Raw genomic sequence first — 22,789 nt, 5'->3', positions numbered from 1 at the left:
CTCCTCGCGGCGGGTTACCTCTGCTCCGGGCGGGTGTAGCGCTCAGTCCCAGCAACGGCCTTAGCAACGGTTTGGCTCCGCCCTCTGGTGTCTCCTGGAAAGCGCTCCGCCTGGTCCGCGCGCTATCACAGCCCGGAGCGCGCCTCGGCCTTGGGCGGAGCGGAAGACGCGTGGATCTGTGAGAGGACTCGCGGGTTGTGCAGGTCTGCGTCCCTCAGTGGGTTCTGTGCTGCTCTCTGCGCGTGTGAAGAGACCAGTGGTATGGCCTGAGCGGTGCGGCCGCGGGAAGAGGACCTTCCTTGTCAGGAGCCTAGCAGAGGTTGTGCTGGGTGTCACCTGTGATGGGGACTTTGGTCCCTGCGCGGGCTCTTGAGAGTCTTGAGGGACATTTGGGCAAAAGGCTTCCCAATTTTTTTCCGCAGAACAAAACAAAACAAAAAACCCTCCCCCAACATGTGCTTTCTTACCGCCAGTAAAGTCTGTAATGGCAAAGTCAGTCCTCTAAGGACCCCATTCTTTAATTTTTAGTCTTTGGAGAGGTTTGCGGAGAATTGGTAGTCATGGAAGGAGGAACTTAGGACAGATACAGGGATACTTATGTCTTACGGTGTATTTAAAATATTAAGATTATGGTTACATAATCAGCGTAGAGAGGAGTTTGAGTCTGATTCTTATGTCTAAATTCTTTCTTGGGTAAGTAAGATAAATAAGGAAGTATATTAACATTTTCACGTGCCAGTTCCACGGAGTGGAATGATGAAATCAGTACTTACGATAGCAACATTTAAGGACTATTTCTGATTGGACCCCAGTATACCTTGAAAAACTTAAGACCGTGTGCCTAGTATATGTTGGGTGCTGTGGAAGGAGCCATTAGTCCTGTATAAAAAAGGGCGGTATTTTAGATATATATAAAAAAATGTTGAACCTGTACATATTATGTGACCAGTTCTTGAAAATACTCCAGAAAGAAAATTTGAAGTAGCTTTTATCCAGTACTGAAATGGTCCCACACAGCATATGGCAGGGGAATTTTAGCTGGGAAGTCAATCAGCTTAGAATAATGGAAAATCTAGGAGTCTTTTACATTATGTTTTGGTGGGGGAGTGTGTGGGAAGAAAAGTTGCCAGGCTGCCGCTTGTGCAGGCTGCAGATGATTTTTAAAGGTAGTTTATCAGGTAATTCAGTAGTGGGATGAGATGCATACCGTATACCTTTTTCTCAGAATGGTTTTGATTTAGTTAACAAGTATTTGTTGATTATCTCCTGTTACATAAGAATCAGGAATATCTTCAATCGGAAATATCTTTGATCAGGAAAGAATTCTACTTTTGCAGGATTGAAAGTTAGGAGTGAATCTTCTCTGAAAGGTCCTTCTATTTTAAGTACATTTTTTCAATATCAAATATGTGGAATCAGTTATAAGTATTAAGGGGTAAACAGGTGTAAGAGATTGCCCCAGCTTACATATGACTTCATAAGAAACTGAATTAGTGTCCTGACTTTGAGTCTGAACAGATAAGGTTATGTGCAAAGTAGAAATGGTACAACTTGGTGAGTATAATTAGTTTTTTGGGAATTTGAATAAAAGGAGGAATGAAAACATTTTTCTCACCAGGGTTGCAGAATGGTAGATAAATCATCAGGTATTTGTTAGTTTCTTAGGAATAGTCATAATGTTTTCTCTTTAATTCCCACTGATCTTAGCAAGTGTGTTTTGAAGGTTTTGAATAGTCATGTTTGCAACAAACAATTTATACACATTTGAGGCAGGCTGTTGGTTAGGTCAGAGTAAATGTCTTGATCACGTGGTTTGAGAGACTTTTGGAGGGAGCTGTCCATGATTTACAAGTTCTTGGCCTTTTTTGTGTGGCTAACACACAAAAAAATGAGTTGATGAGACACTGGAAGGAGTCAGAAATATTTTCCTTTCACTATCTCAGATATTTGTGTTGTTTTATTTTTGTAGAGAAAAAAAAAAGCATTTATATAAAGTTCTGCTGATATCTACCTGGTTATGTTAGTGGAAGGCCAGTGACATTTAGAGTTATATTTCTGAGGCATCTCAAGAGAGTATACTTTGTGAGCTCTGGAATGTCTACAAATAATTTTCTGTTGAATATCAGGCAATCAACGGTGAACTTCATAGCATACCCAGGAATTGGATTCTTGAGCCCCACTATGTCTGGGCCCTTTGGTAGCAAGCACATGTATACCCAGAATTAGTCCAGTCCAGTTTTTTTTTTTTTTTTCTTTTTTTTCTTTTTTTCTCTTTTGGTAGGTCTCTTGATCTGAGTAACTCAGAACTGATAGTCTTAAAATCCTTTTCAGGAGGTACCTGACGTGACACCAGAACAAACCCAGACTGACAGGGTGTAGGCATAACATAATTACTCTCCTAAAAGCAACAAGGCAGTACAGTACTGCTTGTGATCATTGAAACTTTGTTGGCTGACTGTAGTTCTCATTTCTGGGGTCTTATAGGATCTCTTCCCAAACTTTTAATGTTGCTTCTGTCCCTATGAATTTTTTATCTTAGGCTTTTTTTTTTTTTTTCCTCTCTCAATCTGTAGGTACACTTTGTAAAACACCCAAAATTGTGTAGAAAATATTTGGGTCCTTATGTACATTTCTAGAGATAAAGAAAAAAATTTTCATCTGATTGCTAAATTCTTCTGAGACTCAAAAAAAAAAAAAAAGGTGGTATCTAAATATCTAATCTCAACCTCTACTAATTGTTAAAGCTTGTTCACGAAAATGCCACTTTTAGGCAGGTAATTTGGAATGGCATTCAGAGTACATGTTTTCTATTTGTAAGACAGGAAGGAGGAATTGGATGGATTTTCTAAAAATCACTTTTGCTGAGCAGCCTCAGATGTAAATCTGTGCCTGTCAGTGGAAATATTTACTATGGCATATTTTGTTTGAATATAATTAGTTTTTTGGGAATTTGAATAAAAGGAGGAATGAAAACATTTTTCTCACCAGGGTTGCAGAATGGTGGGTTGTCTTTCATAAACTTGGCAAATATGTTTTCCTTTTCCTTCAGTGACCACCAGCATTCTTTTCTTTACATCCCTTTGAGTCTCAAACACACTGGGATTTACAATCTAAAAAAAACTCTTCATGAATAATTAAAATTAGTGTCACAGACTTCTTGTTGGCAAATTTTGTTGTATTTTATGCTTCTCTGGACTTTTCGTTCACTTTATCTTTGGGATACCACAGCAAATTTCCTGTTGGAGTTATAACATTTCTTCTGTTAGTGTTTGTACTCAAAAGTGCCTGAATATTCATTGTTATAAACACCACAATGCCATATAGCTTTATAGTTAGAGAATTATTTTGCAACTGTGGAATGCATATCAAATAACAGGACCCAGTCTCTGTTCTCCTTTGAAAGATACCTTGCATCCAGGGTATGCAGCCATCATGCTTCTTTGAAGAATATATATAAGTGGGAAAATTATTTTACTATTTTATCTTTGGTACTAAGGAATTTGAATGCTGTATAATTTTTAGTAAAAAGTCTTTTAGTAGACAATGTTAATAGAATGCTATTGTGTAAAATTTTAAAGCTTTAATATCATTTATTTCACCTTATGGGATATTTTATAAATTATAACTGATAATAGATCTCTCTCTGTGTAGTAGATATATTATATGTGTTTTAAGTTGAGAGGAATAAATCTTTTAGAACATATCTGTGTTAGGAAAAGCGAAGTGTCTGGTTTTTCCTCTGCTCTCACACCTTAATCACAGAAAACTCCTGTGACTTCCAAAGGTGTAGGGATTTCTCCCCATCCATCTGCTGTGGATACTAGCTGTGTATCCTCTAATTTAATTCAGTCCAACAGTACCTAGAGATAAGATCAAATTCCACAGATTGAGAGCTCACTTCCCAAGGAGGATTCAATTTCAGACCCAGGTGCAAATATGGGCCCCAGAACTTCTTACTCATCAGCTATAAATTGGGATTCTCATAGTCCCCTCCTCAAATGTGATTAATTTACTAGAGTGGTTCACAGAATTCAGGGAAACACTATACTAACTTTTGCTATTTTTTAAATAAAGGATATTTTAAAGGACATAAATATGCAGCCAAATGAAGTGATACACAGGGAAAAGTCTGGTTCCTAGTGCAGGATCTTCATCCTTGTGGAACTGAGGTGGGCCTCCTGGCTTGTGGAAGAGTCTTCATTCACCTTTCTGGGAACCTCCAAGTGTTTTGCTATCCAGAAGCTCCCTAAACCCAATGCTTTTGGGTTTTTAAGGAGACTGTATTGCATAGGCATAATTACTGATAGACTGGATGGGGAATTTCAGCAAGTCCTTTTAGATTCTTTGGCCTTCTTTCCTCCAGGGATGAGGCAGAATCCTTTCTGGAATCCCGAGTCTTATCCACTATCAGACAAGGTGGGTGGGAGAATTTAAGGTTAAAATTTCTGTGATCTGCAGGGGGTAAAAGTTATGGACCAGGAACTGTGGATAGAAATATTTGTGTGTGTGTATGTATGTGTGTATATATATATATATATAATACATATATATATGTATATATTTAATAATATTACAATATCCAACAAAATTTACTGATATCACTGCAGCCTTCTACTTTCTTTAGAGTTCGGCATGAAATTTAGGGCCATGATCTTATTTAGTGTCAATTCAAGGTCACTGTAGAATTGAGTATATTCCTGACTGATACTAACATGAAACCACTGAATTCTTAACATTTATAAAACACAATTTCCATCTCTGGAATAAAAAGGGAGCTAGAAAATGGATTGTCAGTGCCTAAACTTTATATTTGAAATAAAGTTTTTAGGATAACACCTTTCTATTTTAATGGAAGGAAGGACCCAAAGGTGCAACTATAATTTGTTATTGTGAGTTTATTATTTTTTATATTTTAAAGTATGCCAATTCAGTGGTTTTAAAACTTGTTAATATTTCTTAGTAAGTACTGAAACCAGCACATGTTTGTGAATTAAATTGAGTAGTTTTCTTTATAGAAACTACCATATTTCCTGTTTTAACTTTGTGCCCCTCAACTTTTTTTTTCCCACAGTACACCTATAATATGTTTTAGAAATAGGTGTTAAACTTCAGTTTGAAGGAAGAATGTCTCTCAATCCATCTGTATTTCTTCAAGAAATTGAAGAAAATAATTCAAAATTTGTGAAAGCAAATCAAACTACTTCCATAGCTTCAGAGGATCCCCTTCAAAACTTATGCTTAGCATCTCAAGAAGTTCTTCAAAAAGCCCAGCAAAGCGGGAGATCAAAGTGTCTCAAATGTGGTGGTTCCAGGATGTTCTACTGCTATACATGTTATGTCCCAGTTGAAAATGTACCTATTGAACAGATTCCACTTGTGAAGGTTGGTAAAAAATTAAATTGTTTGAAAGTAGGAAAACAGATTTTCAAAAGATGTTTCATATATACTGGTTGTAATGTAATTGATAAGCTGGATAAATAATGTCATTACAAAAATGAATTTTATCAATGAAAATTCAATCCTGTAGACTACTACCTTTTTGTTTTTATTATTTCTGGAAAAACACTTGGGTATTGTTTTTATTGAAATTATGTTTTAAAATCAGTAAGTATTTATTTATAACAGAGAAAATGTGGTATATCCATGAATTCTGTAAAAGACAAGTTTACAGATTCACCTGAAGGATCTTTGAAAACTACCTCCTGTTCTTGGACTGCTCCTTGAGAAAACACTATCCTAACAGAAATAGGGTTGATTTTGCCTAGGCTTTTGTGACTTAGCCCCATTCTGTATGTGGAGATGGAATAGATTTCAGTTACCCAAACTGAACTAAAATAAAATTTAAAAAACTCTTAAAGCCTATTCATTGGGCAGTGTTATAGTGATTTTTAAGCCAGATTTAAAAGTTGATTTGAATTAATTGCTTATCTTTATTATTTTTGGTGCTTATCAAGACTATTTTTGTATAAAGATATCTATAGATCATCATGTCAGTAATCAAAGAATAATTTATTAAATATTAATAATTCTTTTAAAATTTCCCATTATCCTGCAGAAATGTTACATTTCAAAGTATAGTTTTTGAAGTATACATGGTTATTCTTCTATTTATATCATAGCCTCATAAAGATGACGTCCCCTTAAAAGTTTAATCTTAAGATGTGTTCAGAAAGATTACAGATTAGAAAAATAAAAGTTGATAATAAATTTAAAGGACTGATTTTTATAGACGTTTATAGAAATTTAGTATCAGAGAATTATTTTCCAAGTCAGTGAAGACTAAATAGATATTACTCAAAACACTGTCAAGTATTTGATCACTTCTAAATGATCTGGACTTAGCAAAGTTTTCTGAAGTGTTTGTTTATATTTTAGTGGCCACATATAGAACTCATTATATTAGTATATATTAATACTAAAAAAAAATGATCTTTCTAGTTTCTACCTTATTTTTGTTTTAAAAAATTCTTCAGCATTTCCTTTAGATAGCCTGTTTGGGAAGGCAAGATAACAATATAAAGAGAAAGTCCCTCCCATGTTTAAATTTTAGTTCAAGGAATACATTCATAAATACCCATGTTTTAATGCAGAATGTGATCTTTTTTAAAGTCATGACAAATGCATAAGTGAAGATAAATTGTACTCTTGGAGTTATTTAAAATGAGACAAAAAATTAGAAAGTAAAAGAAAACTTCAAGTTTATTAGAGTCCTAGTTTAAAAGACTAATTTAAAGGACATTTTGCTCTTTTTGGGAAAAGTGATAATCACATGGGAAAAATAATAATCACATGGGAAAGTGCTTAGGTCACTCTACTAGATGCATTTTGGTATATTTGATCAGAAAGGTTTATAGTAAGCCACTTGTGGAAAACAGGTGTTAGAGAACAGATTGATATTGTTTACATATTTGAAAACAGAACATTTCTACTCAAACTGCTCTCTTGTCAACACTATTAGTGTTAATGCTGTCCCCTCAATTATTTAAGATGTCTCTTCCTTAAAATGTGTGAATCTAGATCACAAAATGTGTGAATGTAGAACACAAACATCTATTTCTATAATTTGATCTGTTTCTGTGTGGTTCATAGCATCAGAAAACTCAGACTTATTATTGAGAACTAATGGTACCTGGATTGGGTTCTGGGGTCACAAATTTTACATAATTGTCTGATATTTAGAAACTTTAGTCCATAAGGCTTTCTCTTTTTATTGTGTGATTTATAAACTAGGCTAGACACATTATTTGCAAAATTCATTAATGAGAGTTCTGTGCCCTTTATATAAATTATGTCATTCAAGATAGCCAACTGGTCAGAAATACTGGTTATAGCTTTTGGAATTTTCAACTCATCAGTCATATAATTAAGTCAGTTTTATTAGTAATGGAATTGGAAAAAAAAAACTCTTTTTTGATCTGCTTTCTATTTTTTCCTTTTCTTTTCTCTTGCCTACTTTACCTGGATTAAGATAATGCTGGTAATCAGAGTTCCTGGGGAGAGGGAATATAGTTTCAACTGATACTGCGCACCATGAGGAGAGCCTGATGTAGAGTTCAGCCAGAAAGTAGATTGATATAAAATAATTTGTGAACTGCTTACTTAAGTAACTAGAAGTTGTTTTGATGATTTGAAGCAATTGACTCTAATGTATAATCAATCACTGGGCCTAAGCGGGAAGGGTAGGAAATACTGGTGTTTAAAACCCTAATTAAAAACTATTTAAAATACTTATTTGTGGGCCAAGGTCTTTCTGGAGTATATTACTTACACCGTTTTTCCTTACATAATTGTCCAGAAAAAATTATGTATGATATTGGGCCTACTTAGTGGTGTGCAATTGCTCCTTTTAAAAATAGCTTTGGAAGTAATGATACAACAATATGGATGAATCTCGAAATAATTATTCTCAGTTAAAGAGGGAAGATGAAGAGTATTTATGATTCAATTTATTTTAAAATTCTAGAAAAGTAAACCAATCTAAAGTGACAGCTAATCAATGGTTACCTGAGGATTGGGGGTGTAGTGGTTGATAGGGGAGAAAGAGGGACACTAAAAGAGTTTGGTAGTGGCAAATCATTATCTTGATTGTGATGATTGCTTCACAATTGTAATATAAATTAAAATTATTAGATTGTAACTTTGTTTACAATGTGTAGTTTAAAATACAAGAAAAATAGTTTCGTATTTCAGGGCAAATTCCTAGAATCCTGCTTGTTTAATATGGAATGGGCACTTGAAGATGGTGAGAAATATGTTTTTTAAATAGCATTTTAAAAAGTCTTTTAAAGTCTGAAGTAAAGAACCATCTCAGGAGGGGTTCTTATGTACATAATGGGGAAGATGTAACTTGACTTTCATTTTTATAATCATGGCTGAATACAAGATATGCATAGGCATTATAAAGAGAGCTAAACCAAATAAAGTAAAATAACAGAAATCTCTAACTCAAGAAATCCAAGAGAGTATTATTTTTGTCCAGAGGCAGGCGTAATTCATAACAAAGTGAATGGGAAATATTTGGGCAAGGTAATTTTGAAGAAAGTTATTTGTGATAGAAAGATTACATCTCTTAGACCTATTACTGTTATTCTAATTGACAAGTACTTACTTTATGTTCTTAAAATGTATTGCTGAAACTCACAGCATTCAAAAGAGAGGATACCTTTGGCTTGAGAGGCTCTATAAGGAACAGAATTTCAGCTGGATTTTTAAATCTTAAGTATTGTTCAGCATTGCATTTCCTTTAAAAATAGCACAAAATAAACAATCCTAGAGTTTATAGGAATTATAAAAAATACTGAAATGTGAGGAATTAGACTCAATACCTATATAATTTAAATAAAATAACACTAGAAAATGAGTTGAAAATATTTGATCTACTATGTGATTAACAATATTGAGGAAGAAATTTGGGTTTTGTTTTGACTTTCACCATTCTTAATATTATGATCAGAAGAATATGATTTCATAGAAACTTAGTGTGAACTTGCTGTTTTACAGATTTTTTATTAACATAAAATTATAATTTTTATATTTGTCTTGTTCATTTGTCTTTTTTCCCCCTACTTTAGCTTCCACTGAAGATTGACATCATTAAACATCCAAATGAAACAGATGGCAAAAGTACTGCTATACATGCAAAACTCTTAGCACCTGAATTTGTGAACATTTACACATACCCTTGTATTCCAGAATATGACGAAAAGGACCATGAAGTAGGAAGCTTGTTTTTTTACAACTCTTCATATTAAATATAAATTTTAAACTCCAATTGCCTTCCTGAACTTAAACATAATTTAATTTTTTTCTTAATCTAGTGTTATGTAACATTTAACAATACGTAGTTTAGTTCATTGGTGTCTTCACACGTCAAGTGATCCTAAGCTATTATGCTTTTTTGAGTCTTATGCTAAATTTTCATAGTTTTTCTACTTTATTTTTTAGGGTTTTACTCCTTGCCAATATTACTATGCCTACTTTTGCTTTCTCCTTTCTTCATTTTCCTGCCTCTAATACATGTAGATGGTCTAATTTGAGGCAAACTGGGAAACCAATTTAGAAATGTTGTTGGAGTATCTCCATAAGAAGAGAAGAAATTCTGAGATAGAAGGTTTTCATGAATTTTCTCTAAATTAAAAGCTTAGTACATAGCTTTTGTAATATGTGTTGACTGCTCAGATGTCTTCCTTGTTCATATCTAGATTCTTAATTGGTTTCCACATAGTTTATATTATTACACTGGTGGGATATTACTGGTCTTTTAGATCTCAAAAAATTAGGTCTTGGGTACTTCTGAAAGAAACATTAAACTCTTTTAGGTTTCATGAGGGCTATTTGTGAGTATGGTTAATCTAGAAACAAAATAAAAAATTTATACATTCATTTGTTCCAGAAAGAACATGGTAAATTTTTACTTTTCTTATCATTCTGTATATGTTTTGATTGAATTTATTTACCAAGTTGTGTTGGTAAATAATATCTGACTTGTAGATCTAGGAATATATTTGTATTTCCTTCTCTGGTGATCTAGATACCACTTACATTGATTAAATGGAACACACTGTATTATATTTTTTAACACTGCCATTAATGATGGCTATAAAGACCCATTATACCATTTCCTTTCCAGCATTCACTATATTATATATTTATCTTTGTTTATCATATAGGTGAAAATGACATTTAATCAGTGAGCAGTTTTCAGTAGTTCTTTTATAAAGTATCATGTACTTTGCCTTTTTATCTTGTGAAATATTAGTTTTGATTTTTGATTCAAGATACAATTAACTTTGCCCTGTCAATCAGCAAATAAATTAATTTGAAGTAATACTTTAAGATGGTATATTATTATTATAGATTAGGGAGGAGCCACAAACTTTATCATGAATATTGAAGAAACACATACAATAGAACTAACCTAATACTTGTTTCTCACATATTCAGCATATTATTTTCCTAAAGTTTTAAGTCACTCTGAACTTACTTTGATCACAGCACACAACTAACCTGAGTTTCTTTTGTTTTAGGTTGCACTTGTTTTTCCTGGACCTCAGTCTATCTCAATAAAAGATATTTCTTTTCATTTGCAAAAAAGGATTCAAAATAAAATTAGAGACCAAAATAATGACCTGGACAAACCATCTTTTAAACGCAAAAAAACTGAAGAACAGGACTGTGATTTGAATGACAGTATATGCAAAAACACAATACTAAAAAAAATTGTCTTTATAGATAGCACCTGGAACCAAACAAACAAAATATTCTCTGATGAGCGACTTCAAGGTGAGGATAAAAAAGGTTTTTTTTTTTTTTTTTCTTTTGATTCCTCCTCTACATTCGTTTATTGTAAAAAACTTTAGATTTGTAGATAAATTGAAAGGAAAATTACATTTAATATCTATACATTTGCCACATTTGCTTTATATATCTTTCTGTATTAGATATGTATATATGTATTTTTATATATATTGTGTTAAACCATTTGAAAGTAAGTTGCAGGCTTTTCAATGCTTTACATTGGTAAAACATCCAGATCTATTTTCTCTGTAAACTCTGGCAAATAATACATTTTCACATTTTTAAAGGTGCTCTCTTAAGCTCAGCATTCATGAGATAATGAAAACATAATTTCTAATACACTAAACTGAAATTTGGAGTTAGTTTGTTCAGCTTAATCCTATCAAATGATAAAATGTTTTAAAACAGAAAACCAGTGATTTATAACAAAAATAGATTGTTCTGTAGAAGTAACTCAACTTGTTCAGCAATTGGTATTTCACATGTATAGAGGGTGTAAGTATTTGGAAAGCCCCAATTATTCCCTGTGGTACAATACAGAGCCAGTAGGAGCAGGGAATAATAGGGGTTTTACCAATTATTATCTTACATGGTTATTGCAAGAATTGATCAAAGAAGATAAGTGAAAATCCCTGACAAAACTATGTAAGCGATTATTATGGCACTATTCAAAGTCTCTTGTACTTTAGATTTGCCTAAAATAGATTTGTACAAAGATTTCTGTTACTTCTTCCCAATTCACATAGAAAGTATATGTTTCAATTCTGTGCTAGATCATAAGTTTTAAAAGAGGTTTCTGAATCCCTTCAAATCATGAAATAAATTTCTGGAGGTAATCTTCTCTGTGTGTCAAAACAAAACAGCGTGTTTTAGTTAGCTTTATCACCACTAGTGACCAAAATACCTGACAAGAACAATTTTAGAGGAGAAAAGTTTATTTGGGACTCATGGTTTCGGAGGTCTCATTACATAGATGGTCATCTCCATTCCTCTGGGCTTAAGGTAAGGCAGAACATCAGGGCATGAAGGTGGGGTGTAAGAATGCAGTTCAGGACATGAAAATTAGTAAGCAGAGAGAGCGCTGGCTCACCAAGGATAAAATATAAACCCCAGAATCATGCCTCTAGTGACCTCCTCCAGCCATAGTTACCACCTGCCTATAATTACCACCCAATTAATCCATTCAAATATTAATGCACTGATATAGGTTAAGACTCTTATAACCCAGTCATTTCACTTCTAAACTTCCTTGAGTTGTTTTAAACATGAGTTTTTGGGGGACAACCAAGATCTAAATCATAACACAGAGAAAGGTGTAGTGCCTAATTTAATCACAAAAGGTTAACTTAAAACTATAAGAATAGAGTGACATAAAAGTTTTGAAGATTGACCATAGGGAGCTTTGGGAAAATATGGAAGAAAATTGGTTTCCTTTTGTGGTAGTTGGTCCAAATTATTAAAAATTATGTGTACTGTAATTTCTTATGAAAATTAGTCATGTTTTCCTTCTTTCTGATTATACTGATAAAACTTGTAAAGTGATACTTTTTATATCATAAGCATTGCCAAATTATACTCACTGTGTTAATAATCATATCATATATAGATGCTCATTGACTTATGGTGGGTTGCATTCTGATAAACTCATAAATTGTAAGATCAGTAAGTTGAAATTGAATTTAATGTACTTAACCTATGAAACATCATAGCTTAGTAACACTGTACACTATAAAACCGTTGTTTGCCCTCCAGATTGCATGGCTTACTTGAAGCTGCACTTCTCTGCTGCTGCCCAGTACCTTAGCAGTGTATCACATCACATATCATTAGCCTGGGAAAAGATGAAAATTTGAAGAATAGTTTCTATCAAAAAGCATATTCCTTGTCAAATTATTCTGAATTGGAGACTATTTGTACAAATTACCTTATTCAGTTCTCACAACTACCACAGATAGGTCAAGAGTTCCTCATTTTATGGTTGGAGAAATTCAACAATTTTGGAGGGAAAAGCTCTTTATAATTCTCTCCTTTAAAAGTTATTAATTGTTAGATCTACTACAAAGAGAATTTTTAAAGTGTATATATTGAATTTTTTAAAATATTCATTTTTATATAATTCAACATATTTTTAAAGATTCCTATATATTTTCAAACATATTTTTAAAACATATTGGATTAGTGGTGATAACCACTAAACATTTATTTTTATATTTAACATTGCTTAGAACATACTAGAAATATTAGATAAACCAGTAGTTTTAAGGATAGTTAAGAACTTAGAACATTTTCAAATGTCTGCCTTTACCTCTTGATTGTAATTAACATTAATACAAGTATTTAAAAGGACTTAGTCTTTGGTTGCTATAACTATTGTTTGTCTTTGAATCAGAATTATTTAAATTGAAATGTTTTTAAAATACCTAGATAGAATAAAGGCAGAATTTTTTTTTAAATTTGTCCATTTATTCCATTATTTATTGAATATTGTGCCATATATTTGTTGAATACCTGTTATTAGATAGGCAGTGTCCTAGATTTGAGGGAAGCAGAGGCAAACTCTGCCTTCTCATTGATTACAGTGGCTATGAATTAGAGCTGTGTTCAATTGCATGTAACAGAAACCTGATTAGAACCTTTTAAACAAGTATCAGGTTTACATTTTCACATAAGAAAGTTCAGAGGTGGATAGTCTAGGGTTGGTACAGGGACTTCATAATGCCATTGAGAGCCCAGACTTCTCTGTTTTCCTCATCCACGGTTACTTCCATCCTCATGCTTATCAGATGGTGGCTTGTCATGGAGTTAGGATGTATATATTCCAGGCAAGACAAGGGGCAAATGAGTGTGTATGTGTGTGTGTATGTGTATTTATTAATACAAAAGCCAAATAAGTAGAAAACAGTGACCTTCCTGAAGGTTCTCCCTACAGATTTGTTTTCTTTTTTTTGACTAGAACTGGTTCACATCTTGCCTGGATAATTGTTTTTTTAGCCACACTGAAAAGAATTGAAAGTTTGTTAACATGAGAAAAAGAGTAGATGTTGAAAAAGGCATTTTCTGTTAAACAATCTATTTTAGGAAACAAACAGGTAAACAGATAAGAAAATTTACTGGGTTTGGAGTGCAGTGGCATTATTCAGGAGACTACCTGGAATCTCTGAAAGACTTTAGAGTTGATGTCTGTTGAAATCTTGATGAATAAAGTAGTGAGGGAGGGACACTTCAGACCAAGGGAATAGCATATGCATAAAGATTAAAAATAATTTAGCATTCAAAATGTGGATGGTAGAAGAAACTAGAGAAATTCAAATTATAAATGCCCTTGAATGTCATACCTGGGAATTTGGTCTTTTATCCACAGGGGTGTGGCATCATCAAAGGAATTTTAAACCTGTGGTTGACATGATTAGTTTTTATTCTAACTGTAATGGAAAGAACTGAACTGGGAGTTGACTTCCAGGCCCAGTTCTGTCACTATATAGGCAGAGTTGGGATTTTTTTATGGGAGCAGGGTGAGGGATATTGTATTATATTTTAAAGTAAGTTATGTATATTTTAAAAATACATAATATTAAGTTATAGAGCAGAGTGATATAATGAACAGTTAAGAGTCCCAGCACTAGAATAATAGCAATAATTCCAATTGGTTTTTCTATCCCATATCATTCCCCTTTCCCTCTGACAGTGAATTATTTTCCTGAATTCCGTGTTTTTCATTCTTTCGCTTCTTTTTAGAATGTAGTGGTAAGTGCATGTGTTTCCATAAGCTATGTGTTGTCTTGTTTGCTTTGTTTTTGATCTGTATATTGTTTTCTCAGGATTTACTTTCCAAATTCATCATTTTGCTCCTAAGGTTTATCCGTTTTTTATTGTTGTGTAATGTTTGACTATATGACTATACTAGAGTTTGTCTCATCTCCTATTAATGAAGCATTTGGGTTATTTCTAGGTTTTGCAATTCTAAATAGTGCTTCTGTAAGCATTATTGTGCATATGCAAGCTCCTCTAGGAAACATACCTAGGAGTTGAATTGCTGGGTTGTTTGTTAAATATGAAAATGTTCAGCTTTGTGAGACAATGCCAGATTATTTTCAAAATGGGTATATAAATTTATACTTCCCTCATTAATGTATAAAAGTTCCCACTGAGTCATAATCCCTCCTACCTTAGTATTGTCAAATGTTGCTTTTTCCAAGTCTGTTGTGTATAAATGGTATCTCATTATGGTGTTAATTTGCATTTCTCTAGTTACTAATTGGATTGAGCAGCATTTTGTTTATTTTGCCATATACATGGACTATTCTGTGAAATTTCTAGTGTTTTAGTTATCCTCTAATGTTTTGAAATATCTTTGTAATCTGATTCATCTTTGTAATTTCTTTATGGTAGATTTTGAGGAAATTTTCTTAGTGTGGAATTTATAAATCTTTGTTTATACCTTTTTGTCTCTTCTTTATTTTAAATCCTTCTTTAACTCAAGATACTATATTTTAAATTTTTGTATTTTTTTGCATTTTCTGTGGAAATAATGTCACTTGTATTCCTTCCAGTTCTTATGCAATCAATTCATTAACTAATTAATTTTATTTTTCTTTTTGCTGTGCTAAGACCTCCAATGCAATATTGAATGAAAACTCTGTAGAGGTCATATTTCTCATGTTTCAGTCTGATAATCTGTCTTTTAAAGAGCAAGTTTATTTACATTTGCTGTGAATATTGATGTATTTGGATCTATTTTTACCATCTTAATTTTTATTTCTATTTGACCTTTTTTTAATAATATATTTTTCTGGCTTTTCTTTGAATGAAGTTTTATAAAAAAATTCTATTTTTTAATATTCCTTTCTGAATTCTTTCAGAAGATTGTGTATATGTCACTTTAAGATGTTAAAAATCAAACTATTTTAACCTCTCCTTTTAAACACAATAAGGACTTGGTACACTTAAGCTTCATTTAGCCTCCTCCTGGTTCACAATCTTATTGTTACTATTCATTATTTTGTTCTGTCCTTTATTGTTAGCCCATGAATTAGATATTATTTCATTTTTATTTTATACAGGCAACCATTATTTGGATTTGCATAAATGTTTACCATTTTCTTTGCTCAGCACTCTTATTTTATACTGTCTTTGCTGAAACACATCCTTTAGGAACTCTTAAATAGGTGTTTTGTTGGCATGCTTCAGTTTTTGTCTATTAATATTTTTAATATTTTCATGCTTTTCCTTGATGCATTATTCTGCTGGGTACACGATTTAAGTTGCCAGTTTTTTTCTTTTCTTTTTTGACAGGTTGATGATATTATTTCAATGTCTTCAACATTTTTTTGTTGCAAATGAAAAGTTTCCTGTCACTTTACTTATCATTCCTTCGTATGGGATCTGTCCCTTTTACATAACCTCTTTTAAAATCTTTGCTTTAATCCTTTATGTCTTATACTTACATTACTATGTATAGGTTCTAGACAGATTTCTTTGAATTTATCCTGCTTCAGATATTTTATGGTTCATGTATCTACGGCTTTGTATTTTTCAAAATAATTCCTGGAAAAGTCATAGGCACCATCTCTTTAAATGCTATCTCTATTCTTTATTTTCTCCTTCTTAAACTTTTGTTAGACATTTGATCCTCCATATCTCTTAATACCGTAAAATTTCTTACTTATTTCTTGTCACTTTTTATACTTCTGAGGTAGCTTTGGGATGAAAATGAGATCTGACAGTAGGAAATCCTTGATGTCTCAAAGTCCCTGATTGGCTAGTGGGCTGATTTTGATGCTACCTTTTCCCTTTAAAATATAATATGCTAAAAATATGGCCAATGAATGTAACACGAGCCTAAGTACTGGTCTGATGAACTGAAAGCATTCGGGTTTGTATGCTGACATCTGAGTTGTAAAAGAAAAAGAGTTCTGCATCATTAATCATTTCATCTTTAAAAGTACAAGAGCAAGTCATTCTAGCTGACTGTAATTGAGGCTCTGAAGCATGGATGTGATGGAGCTAAAGAAATAGCTCTATGTAGTCTGATCATGAAGATATAACCTAAAAGTGACAATCTAAAAGTAAACTTTTACCAATATTAAGGACCATTAAGTTTCTGGTCTTTCTCAGTAAGTTTAAAAATGACATTTTAAATTCAGTTTATCAAAAAAAATGAAATCCTTTTGAATGTTGACGAATTTAGCCTTGTCATGGGTTAAAGTTTAAAAAGACTGGTAGATAGAAAATAGAAATTAATATCTTAAAAGTTAGCTACTTTTTACTCCATTGGTACAAGGTGGAAGACTGTCATGGATAAGATTTCATTCTGTATCCTATGTTGCTTCAGTACATTTAAAATTATATCCTATTTAGAATTTGAGTTGAAGGAATTTACCTATATTTCTTTAAAGTCCTTAAAATAATTAAAAGAAATCATTATTATTGTATCACACCCTTGGTTAAGAAGTATTTATATATTTTTTCTTCTCTCTCTTTTTTTTTTTTTTGGCAGGGTTGTTACAAGTTGAATTGAAAACAAGAAAAACTTGCTTTTGGCGCCATCAAAAAGGAAAGCCAGATACTTTCCTTTCCACAATTGAAGCCATTTACTACTTTCTAGTAGACTACCATACTGATGTATTAAAAGAAAAATACAAAGGACAATATGACAATCTTTTATTTTTCTATTCTTTTATGTACCACTTGATAAAGAATGCCAGGTGCTCTGGACATAAGGAAACAGCAAAACATAGCCATTAGCTGTTAACAAGCCACCTGTCATTTTATTTTGTTAAAATTAATAAACTTATAGTTGTGCTTTGTTTATTCTTGGGAAATAATAGTGTATAATAGCTGTAAGATCACTTGAAAAAATTCCATTTTCACTTTTTACCTCTTATTTTTTTAAAAAAGAAATTGTATCTGAGGCATTTTTTCAGAGATAAATTTGATTAAAACCTTATTTTGAAAGTTATTTGCTCAATTTTGTCATACCTGTTTTATTGCTACATTTTATTTTATCTATGTAATTACAATTAAATATTTGATTAGAGTTCTTTATTTTCAACTATACTCATCACCTTTGGATTTAGATGCAGTCAAAATGTTTATACTGAAAAATAAGTGATATATGACTTTTCTGAGGTTAGTGACAAACATAGGCAGAACTAGAATTAGAGCTCTAGATTGTTTCTAGTGCTATTTCTCTAAGACTACACTGCCTGTGATGGATGTTTACTGCCTCTTAGATCTGCCTATTATCTTTTTGAAGGGAAGATTCATGAGGTCCTCCACTAGGATGAACATGTGACCTAGTTTAACAAGCTGAATGTTGTAGCCCATCCAAAATACAGTGACTGGTTCAGGGCAGTTCTTTTTGAAGAGTGCTATGGATGCTGTAGGAGGTGGGGTTTAAGCTGGGCACAGTGGTGCAGGATGATCATCCCAGTTATTCTGTAGGCTAAGGCTGAATGATTCTGGGTTTGAAGCAGCCTAGGCAACTTAGTGAGACACTGCGTCAAACAAACAAACAAAAAGGGTTGGTTCAATCCTTAAACTGAAAAGAGAGACAGAGATGTGATTTATTTTTCAAAAGGCAATATGGTACAGTGGCTAAATGCACATATTCTAGAGCTAAATAAGTGAATCTAAATTTCAACTTTGCTTTTTTATGTAACAGCCATATGTCAGTTTTTTCATCTGTAGCTACTTATAGAATTACTATGAGGAGTAACTGAATGAATGTATAAAAGGGCTTTCAGCAGCACCTAGAGTATTAAGTGCCTTACTCCTAGCCCTTATTATTTATTTGGCATTGTAACTAAGAATGATTTAAAGGTGGAGCTGCTAGTGACCAATGTTAGAATGAAGCCAGAAGAGGAAAACAGTGGAGAAATAAAAAGAGAAACCAAGTCTCAATGACATAAGCACAGATGTAGGTGCTTGTGAATGGAACCCTATTAAGCTGTATAGCTTCTGTTTGCCCCTCTGTATCTACCCCTAACTCTTTTCCATTCTTTTCTCTGCCTATGAAATAGGTTCCCTTGTTCTCTAACTATTGGTTTGATTCAACAAATGGGATGCACCAGCAGGAAATTAGAGAGAAAAATGAAATCATTTATTTCTCTACTCCTTTCTTGCCAGGTCCTCATGGGTTGGTTGTGTCCCTCTACTAAATGCTATCTTATAAGGTATCCTTTCCTCTCCCAAGCAGTTATCCCAATTTCCTCTCTAGATTCAGATCCCTGTCCTTCCCTTTGCACATTTTCACTTAAGGATGGTATTGAGTTCCACTTGTTACAAGTCTCAGGGTAGCTGATTACCACTTGTTATTTTCCGTACCCCTACCCATACCTTTATAAATAGTCATTTTATTATGCTCTTATAAAATGACTTGAATTTGCTTTCCTTCATTTGAAGTTTCTGTTTCTTTCTGGGACTCTATGACTAATATGTATTAGACACTAGGAATTATAGTACATTTCTCAAAGCATGTGCATTGGGACATGTTTTATAAAAAACAAAATTCATAAAAATAAAACAGTCCTTAGTGAAATTAGTTTTGCTGAACATTATATTTCCCTCTTGAAGATTCAAAAGGCACAGCACATTAAAGATTCTGAAAAGTTCTGAAGTAAACATTCTGTACTTTATTTAATTTAGTATGCCTTAAATATCTAATGCCTATTTAATATCCATGGAAATAGAACATTTGGTATATTGTAGTTTAGAGCAGCTCCTGAGCAACAGAACTAAAGAGATTAAGTAAATTGCCAATAGGTCACATAGTTAGTGGCCAGACCTGGTCTAGATAGTCCTGGACTTCTGATTTGGTTTTGTTCAGTGAGATCACCATTATATTTGCTATTCATAAAACAAATGTGGATGTTTTAGTCAGCTTTTTCGCTACTGTGACTAAAAGACCCAACCAGAACAATTGTAGAGGCGGGGGGAGTTTATTTGAGGGCTCACAGTTTCAGAGGTCTTGGTCCATAGAAGGCTGACTCCATTCCTCAGGGCTAGAGGTGAGGTCATGGTAGAAGAGTATGGAAGAGTGGCAGAGGGACACAGCTTACATTGATGATCAGGAAACAGAGACTCCACTCTCCAGATACAAAATATAGACCCCATAGCAGCGCCCCCAATGAACCACTTCCTCCAGCCACACCCCACCTGCCTCCAGTTACCACTCAGGTATTCCCATCAGGGATTAATTCACTGATTATGTTAAGGCATTAACCCAATCATTTCTCCTCCCAAACCTTCTTGCATTTTCTCACATGTGAGCTTTTGGGGGACACCTCACATCCAAATCATAACAGTGGATTATGTAAGATTTAAACATTACTAGCTCCATAATCTTACTTACATGTAACTAAGATTAACTAACTGGCTTACTTATTAGCAGTTATTTTACAAGAATGGAATTAAAATAGATTGCTTCACATGTAAAACTTGGCCCTGGAAATAGAGGAATGTTTGAATTGATTTAAGCAGGGCCAAAGTTGGATTTCTTTGGGCTAAATTTGGACTTCCCTGAGCCCAAAAGCTATTGCCATTTAAAAACCAACTAAACATAACAGTTGAAAGGAAGAAGGTAAAGAAGAGTGAGTATTCCTATCACTCATCTGCCCCCCTCTCACAGCTGGCATAAGAAAGATGACCCACATACTTCAACTAAACAACTAAAGCCAAATAAAATCTATAGTTCATTCCAAAAGAGGATGATGATACCTGTTAGAACAAAGAATTGACTGCACTTGTTTTGTTTTCCTTTGGTGTGATAGACTACGATAATGGCTTTACTTCTTTGTTCTTCCCCATTCATGGTGCTTTTTTGGTTTCCTTTGAAGTACCCTTTGACTCTGAATCTGAGCCATATGTGTTTCCAAAAATTTATTGTATTTTTACTTACTCCTATGCTTCTGGTGTGTCATATAAACATGCATGACTTTTAGCCTACTGGAGGATGAGGTACCCTTAGAGCAGAGCCAGGTTGCCCCATCACCCTAGCTGAATCCTGTATAGATTGGCTAATAGCCAGCCAACTCCTAGATATATAAATTATCCCCAGCCAACATCAGCAGTGTCACCTAATTGACCCCTACCCGATTTTAGACATGTAAGCAAGCTATGTCTGTTGTTATGCCACTGAAGTTTAATTGTTGATCATACATTATTGTGGTAATATATATATATATATATATATATATATATATATATATATATACCATTGTTGGATAGTGTGTCAGATGCATCTCAAGCACCTGAGAAGGTTTTCAGCCTCAGTATATCTCAGTGCCTTGACCACTTGCTTTGCCTTAGTTATAGCCTTATGCAGTGATAGATTACTAGCAGGATTTTGTGATTGCTCTGCTTTAGGTGAACTAGACATATGCCCAGAATCCTTGACCCATCCCAACACTTTTGCACTCCAGGAAATACATGCCAGTGGGCTTCCCTAGTGACTGTTGAAGGGCTAGGGGATGCAATCTGGAAGATCAGCAAAGTTAACTGTCAATGGACCAGAAGAAGTGTCAGGTAAATTCCTCTTCCTTCTTTTGATGGACTGTTTAGAAGCACTGTCTTTAATCCTGTTTGTCTAGAGATGTACCATGCAGCTAAGCAAGTATACTTGGTAAAAGATTAACAATGGCTTTTCATGAAATAGTAGCAATTGCTATACTGTAATTTGTCAGTTTGCATTTGCTTCCTATTCTTGCTAGTCTCACTTCCTTTCTCCTTTACTTTAACCAGCCTGAGTTATACTTTTCAATAAACTAGTAGATTTAATCTTTTTCTCAGTCTCTTTTCTAAGGAAGCCAGGTGTTTTAGTGTAGATTTGGTCAAGAAAGCAAACTCATAATTATTGCATAATTTTTAAAGAAGTTTAATAAAGGAAATAGAGCTTACCTGAATGTAAAGTTACCCATAGCTTAGTTTATGGAGATATGTAAGTCTTCAGCATATTAAGCTCCTCTTTCCCTTAATCTTTGTAGGAGCCCTTTGGTTCAGCAAACAGGTACCCCCTTAATCCCTCCAGAAGTTTTATACAAGAATTTTATGGTTATGGTATTTATTTGGCCTTTTTGTTGAGGCTATATTGATTTCCTTTGTGCTAAGGCTTTGCTTAATGATCACATTTACTTGATGACAAACAACTTCATTTTCCAATCCTTAATATCCTAAGCTCTGTATATCCTTTAAATTCATTTATATACCGACCCCCTTTTCTTTTTTTGAGCTTGTCTTTTTCTTGTAGTACCTTATCTATTGTAGTGACTATCAGCCAACTTATTCTTTAAAAATTTTTCTGCCTCAAAATCTCACCAAATGCTTTAAGTGCATCATATACATTTTCTGTCTACCAGTTGTAGGATAATTTACTAATTTTTTTTCTCCAAATACTCATAATAAAAGGCCCCAATGAAAGGTTATTTAAACATTCAATGAACCTACATTGAAGACCACCAAAAGTTACTACCAAGAATCACCCATAGTATCACTAGATACTAAGAGTCAAGTATCACTAGCTAATTGATACAATCCTCTACATGAAAAATATAGGGGAAAGGAGAGAAGAATCCAAAGGAAACAGATAACAAAAGAAAAAAAAATGTTTTCAGAAAAAAAAAACTGTATTATATTCACAGAACCAGAATGAGATAGTATGAAAAATAGCAAGCAATAAATTCTTTTAAAAAGATCCTGTTTGCTAAAAACATTCAAAACAGGAGTTGGAAGTAAAATATTGCACAAGAATAGAAAATTCTAAAATACTGAAGTCCATTCTTATTTAAAAGTTGTAACTGAAGCCATAGGGTACATGTGCATTATTTTTAATGTAGAAGAAAACAAATGAAAAGGCAGTAGTGCCTATTATTAATCCTTTTTGTAAAGGAGAGGTTAGAGATTCATAATAACTATCATAAGTTCACAAAAAATGCATTAGTTTGATGGAACAAAAGTCTGTTCACACTATTACTTTGCATACACACTGTATTATCAT

The 22,789-nt window shown here is 33.4% G+C and overlaps 2 protein-coding genes across 5 annotated transcripts in view; one reads left to right on the top strand and one right to left on the bottom strand.

The window, feature by feature from the left end:
• Window positions 1–131, bottom strand: part of Fam227b (family with sequence similarity 227 member B) — a 190,190-nt gene extending 190,059 nt beyond the window's left edge. The window contains exon 1 of the mRNA XM_047539284.1: window positions 19–131. The gene's annotated coding sequence lies outside the window, so the exon portion shown is untranslated. The remainder of the gene's footprint in view (window positions 1–18) is intronic.
• On the top strand, window positions 103–17,749 carry Dtwd1 (DTW domain containing 1). Of its 4 annotated transcripts, none has more exons than XM_047538491.1 (6): window positions 142–319; window positions 4,364–4,416; window positions 5,072–5,382; window positions 9,072–9,215; window positions 10,527–10,782; window positions 17,294–17,749. In XM_047538491.1, the coding sequence occupies exons 3-6, from the start codon at window positions 5,125–5,127 to the stop codon at window positions 17,539–17,541; spliced, it is 906 nt and encodes a 301-aa protein (XP_047394447.1). In that variant the 5' UTR covers window positions 142–319; window positions 4,364–4,416; window positions 5,072–5,124; the 3' UTR covers window positions 17,542–17,749. The 4 variants fall into 4 exon arrangements, with proteins under 4 accessions (XP_047394445.1, XP_047394447.1, XP_047394446.1 ...); XM_047538490.1 differs by lacking the exon at window positions 4,364–4,416 and adding an exon at window positions 4,075–4,169; XM_047538489.1 differs by lacking the exon at window positions 4,364–4,416 and having other exon boundaries at window positions 103–203.
• Window positions 17,750–22,789: the final 5,040 nt, after the last annotated feature.

This window comes from Sciurus carolinensis, chromosome 2 (genome assembly GCF_902686445.1).
Source record: "Sciurus carolinensis chromosome 2, mSciCar1.2, whole genome shotgun sequence".
NCBI classification, from domain to species: domain Eukaryota; kingdom Metazoa; phylum Chordata; class Mammalia; order Rodentia; family Sciuridae; genus Sciurus; species Sciurus carolinensis.
Note: the sequence above shows the minus strand (reverse complement) of the source record. Positions and strands in the feature narration are given on the sequence as shown.

Coding starts and splice junctions, on each gene's coding strand:
- Dtwd1 (XM_047538489.1), top strand. CDS start 5,125: ATGTCTCTCAATCCATCTGTATTTCTTCAAGAAATTGAAGAAAATAAT. Junction 5,383..9,071: donor AACAGATTCCACTTGTGAAG/GTTGGTAAAAAA, acceptor CCCCTACTTTAG/CTTCCACTGAAGATTGACAT. Junction 9,216..10,526: donor ATGACGAAAAGGACCATGAA/GTAGGAAGCTTG, acceptor CTTTTGTTTTAG/GTTGCACTTGTTTTTCCTGG.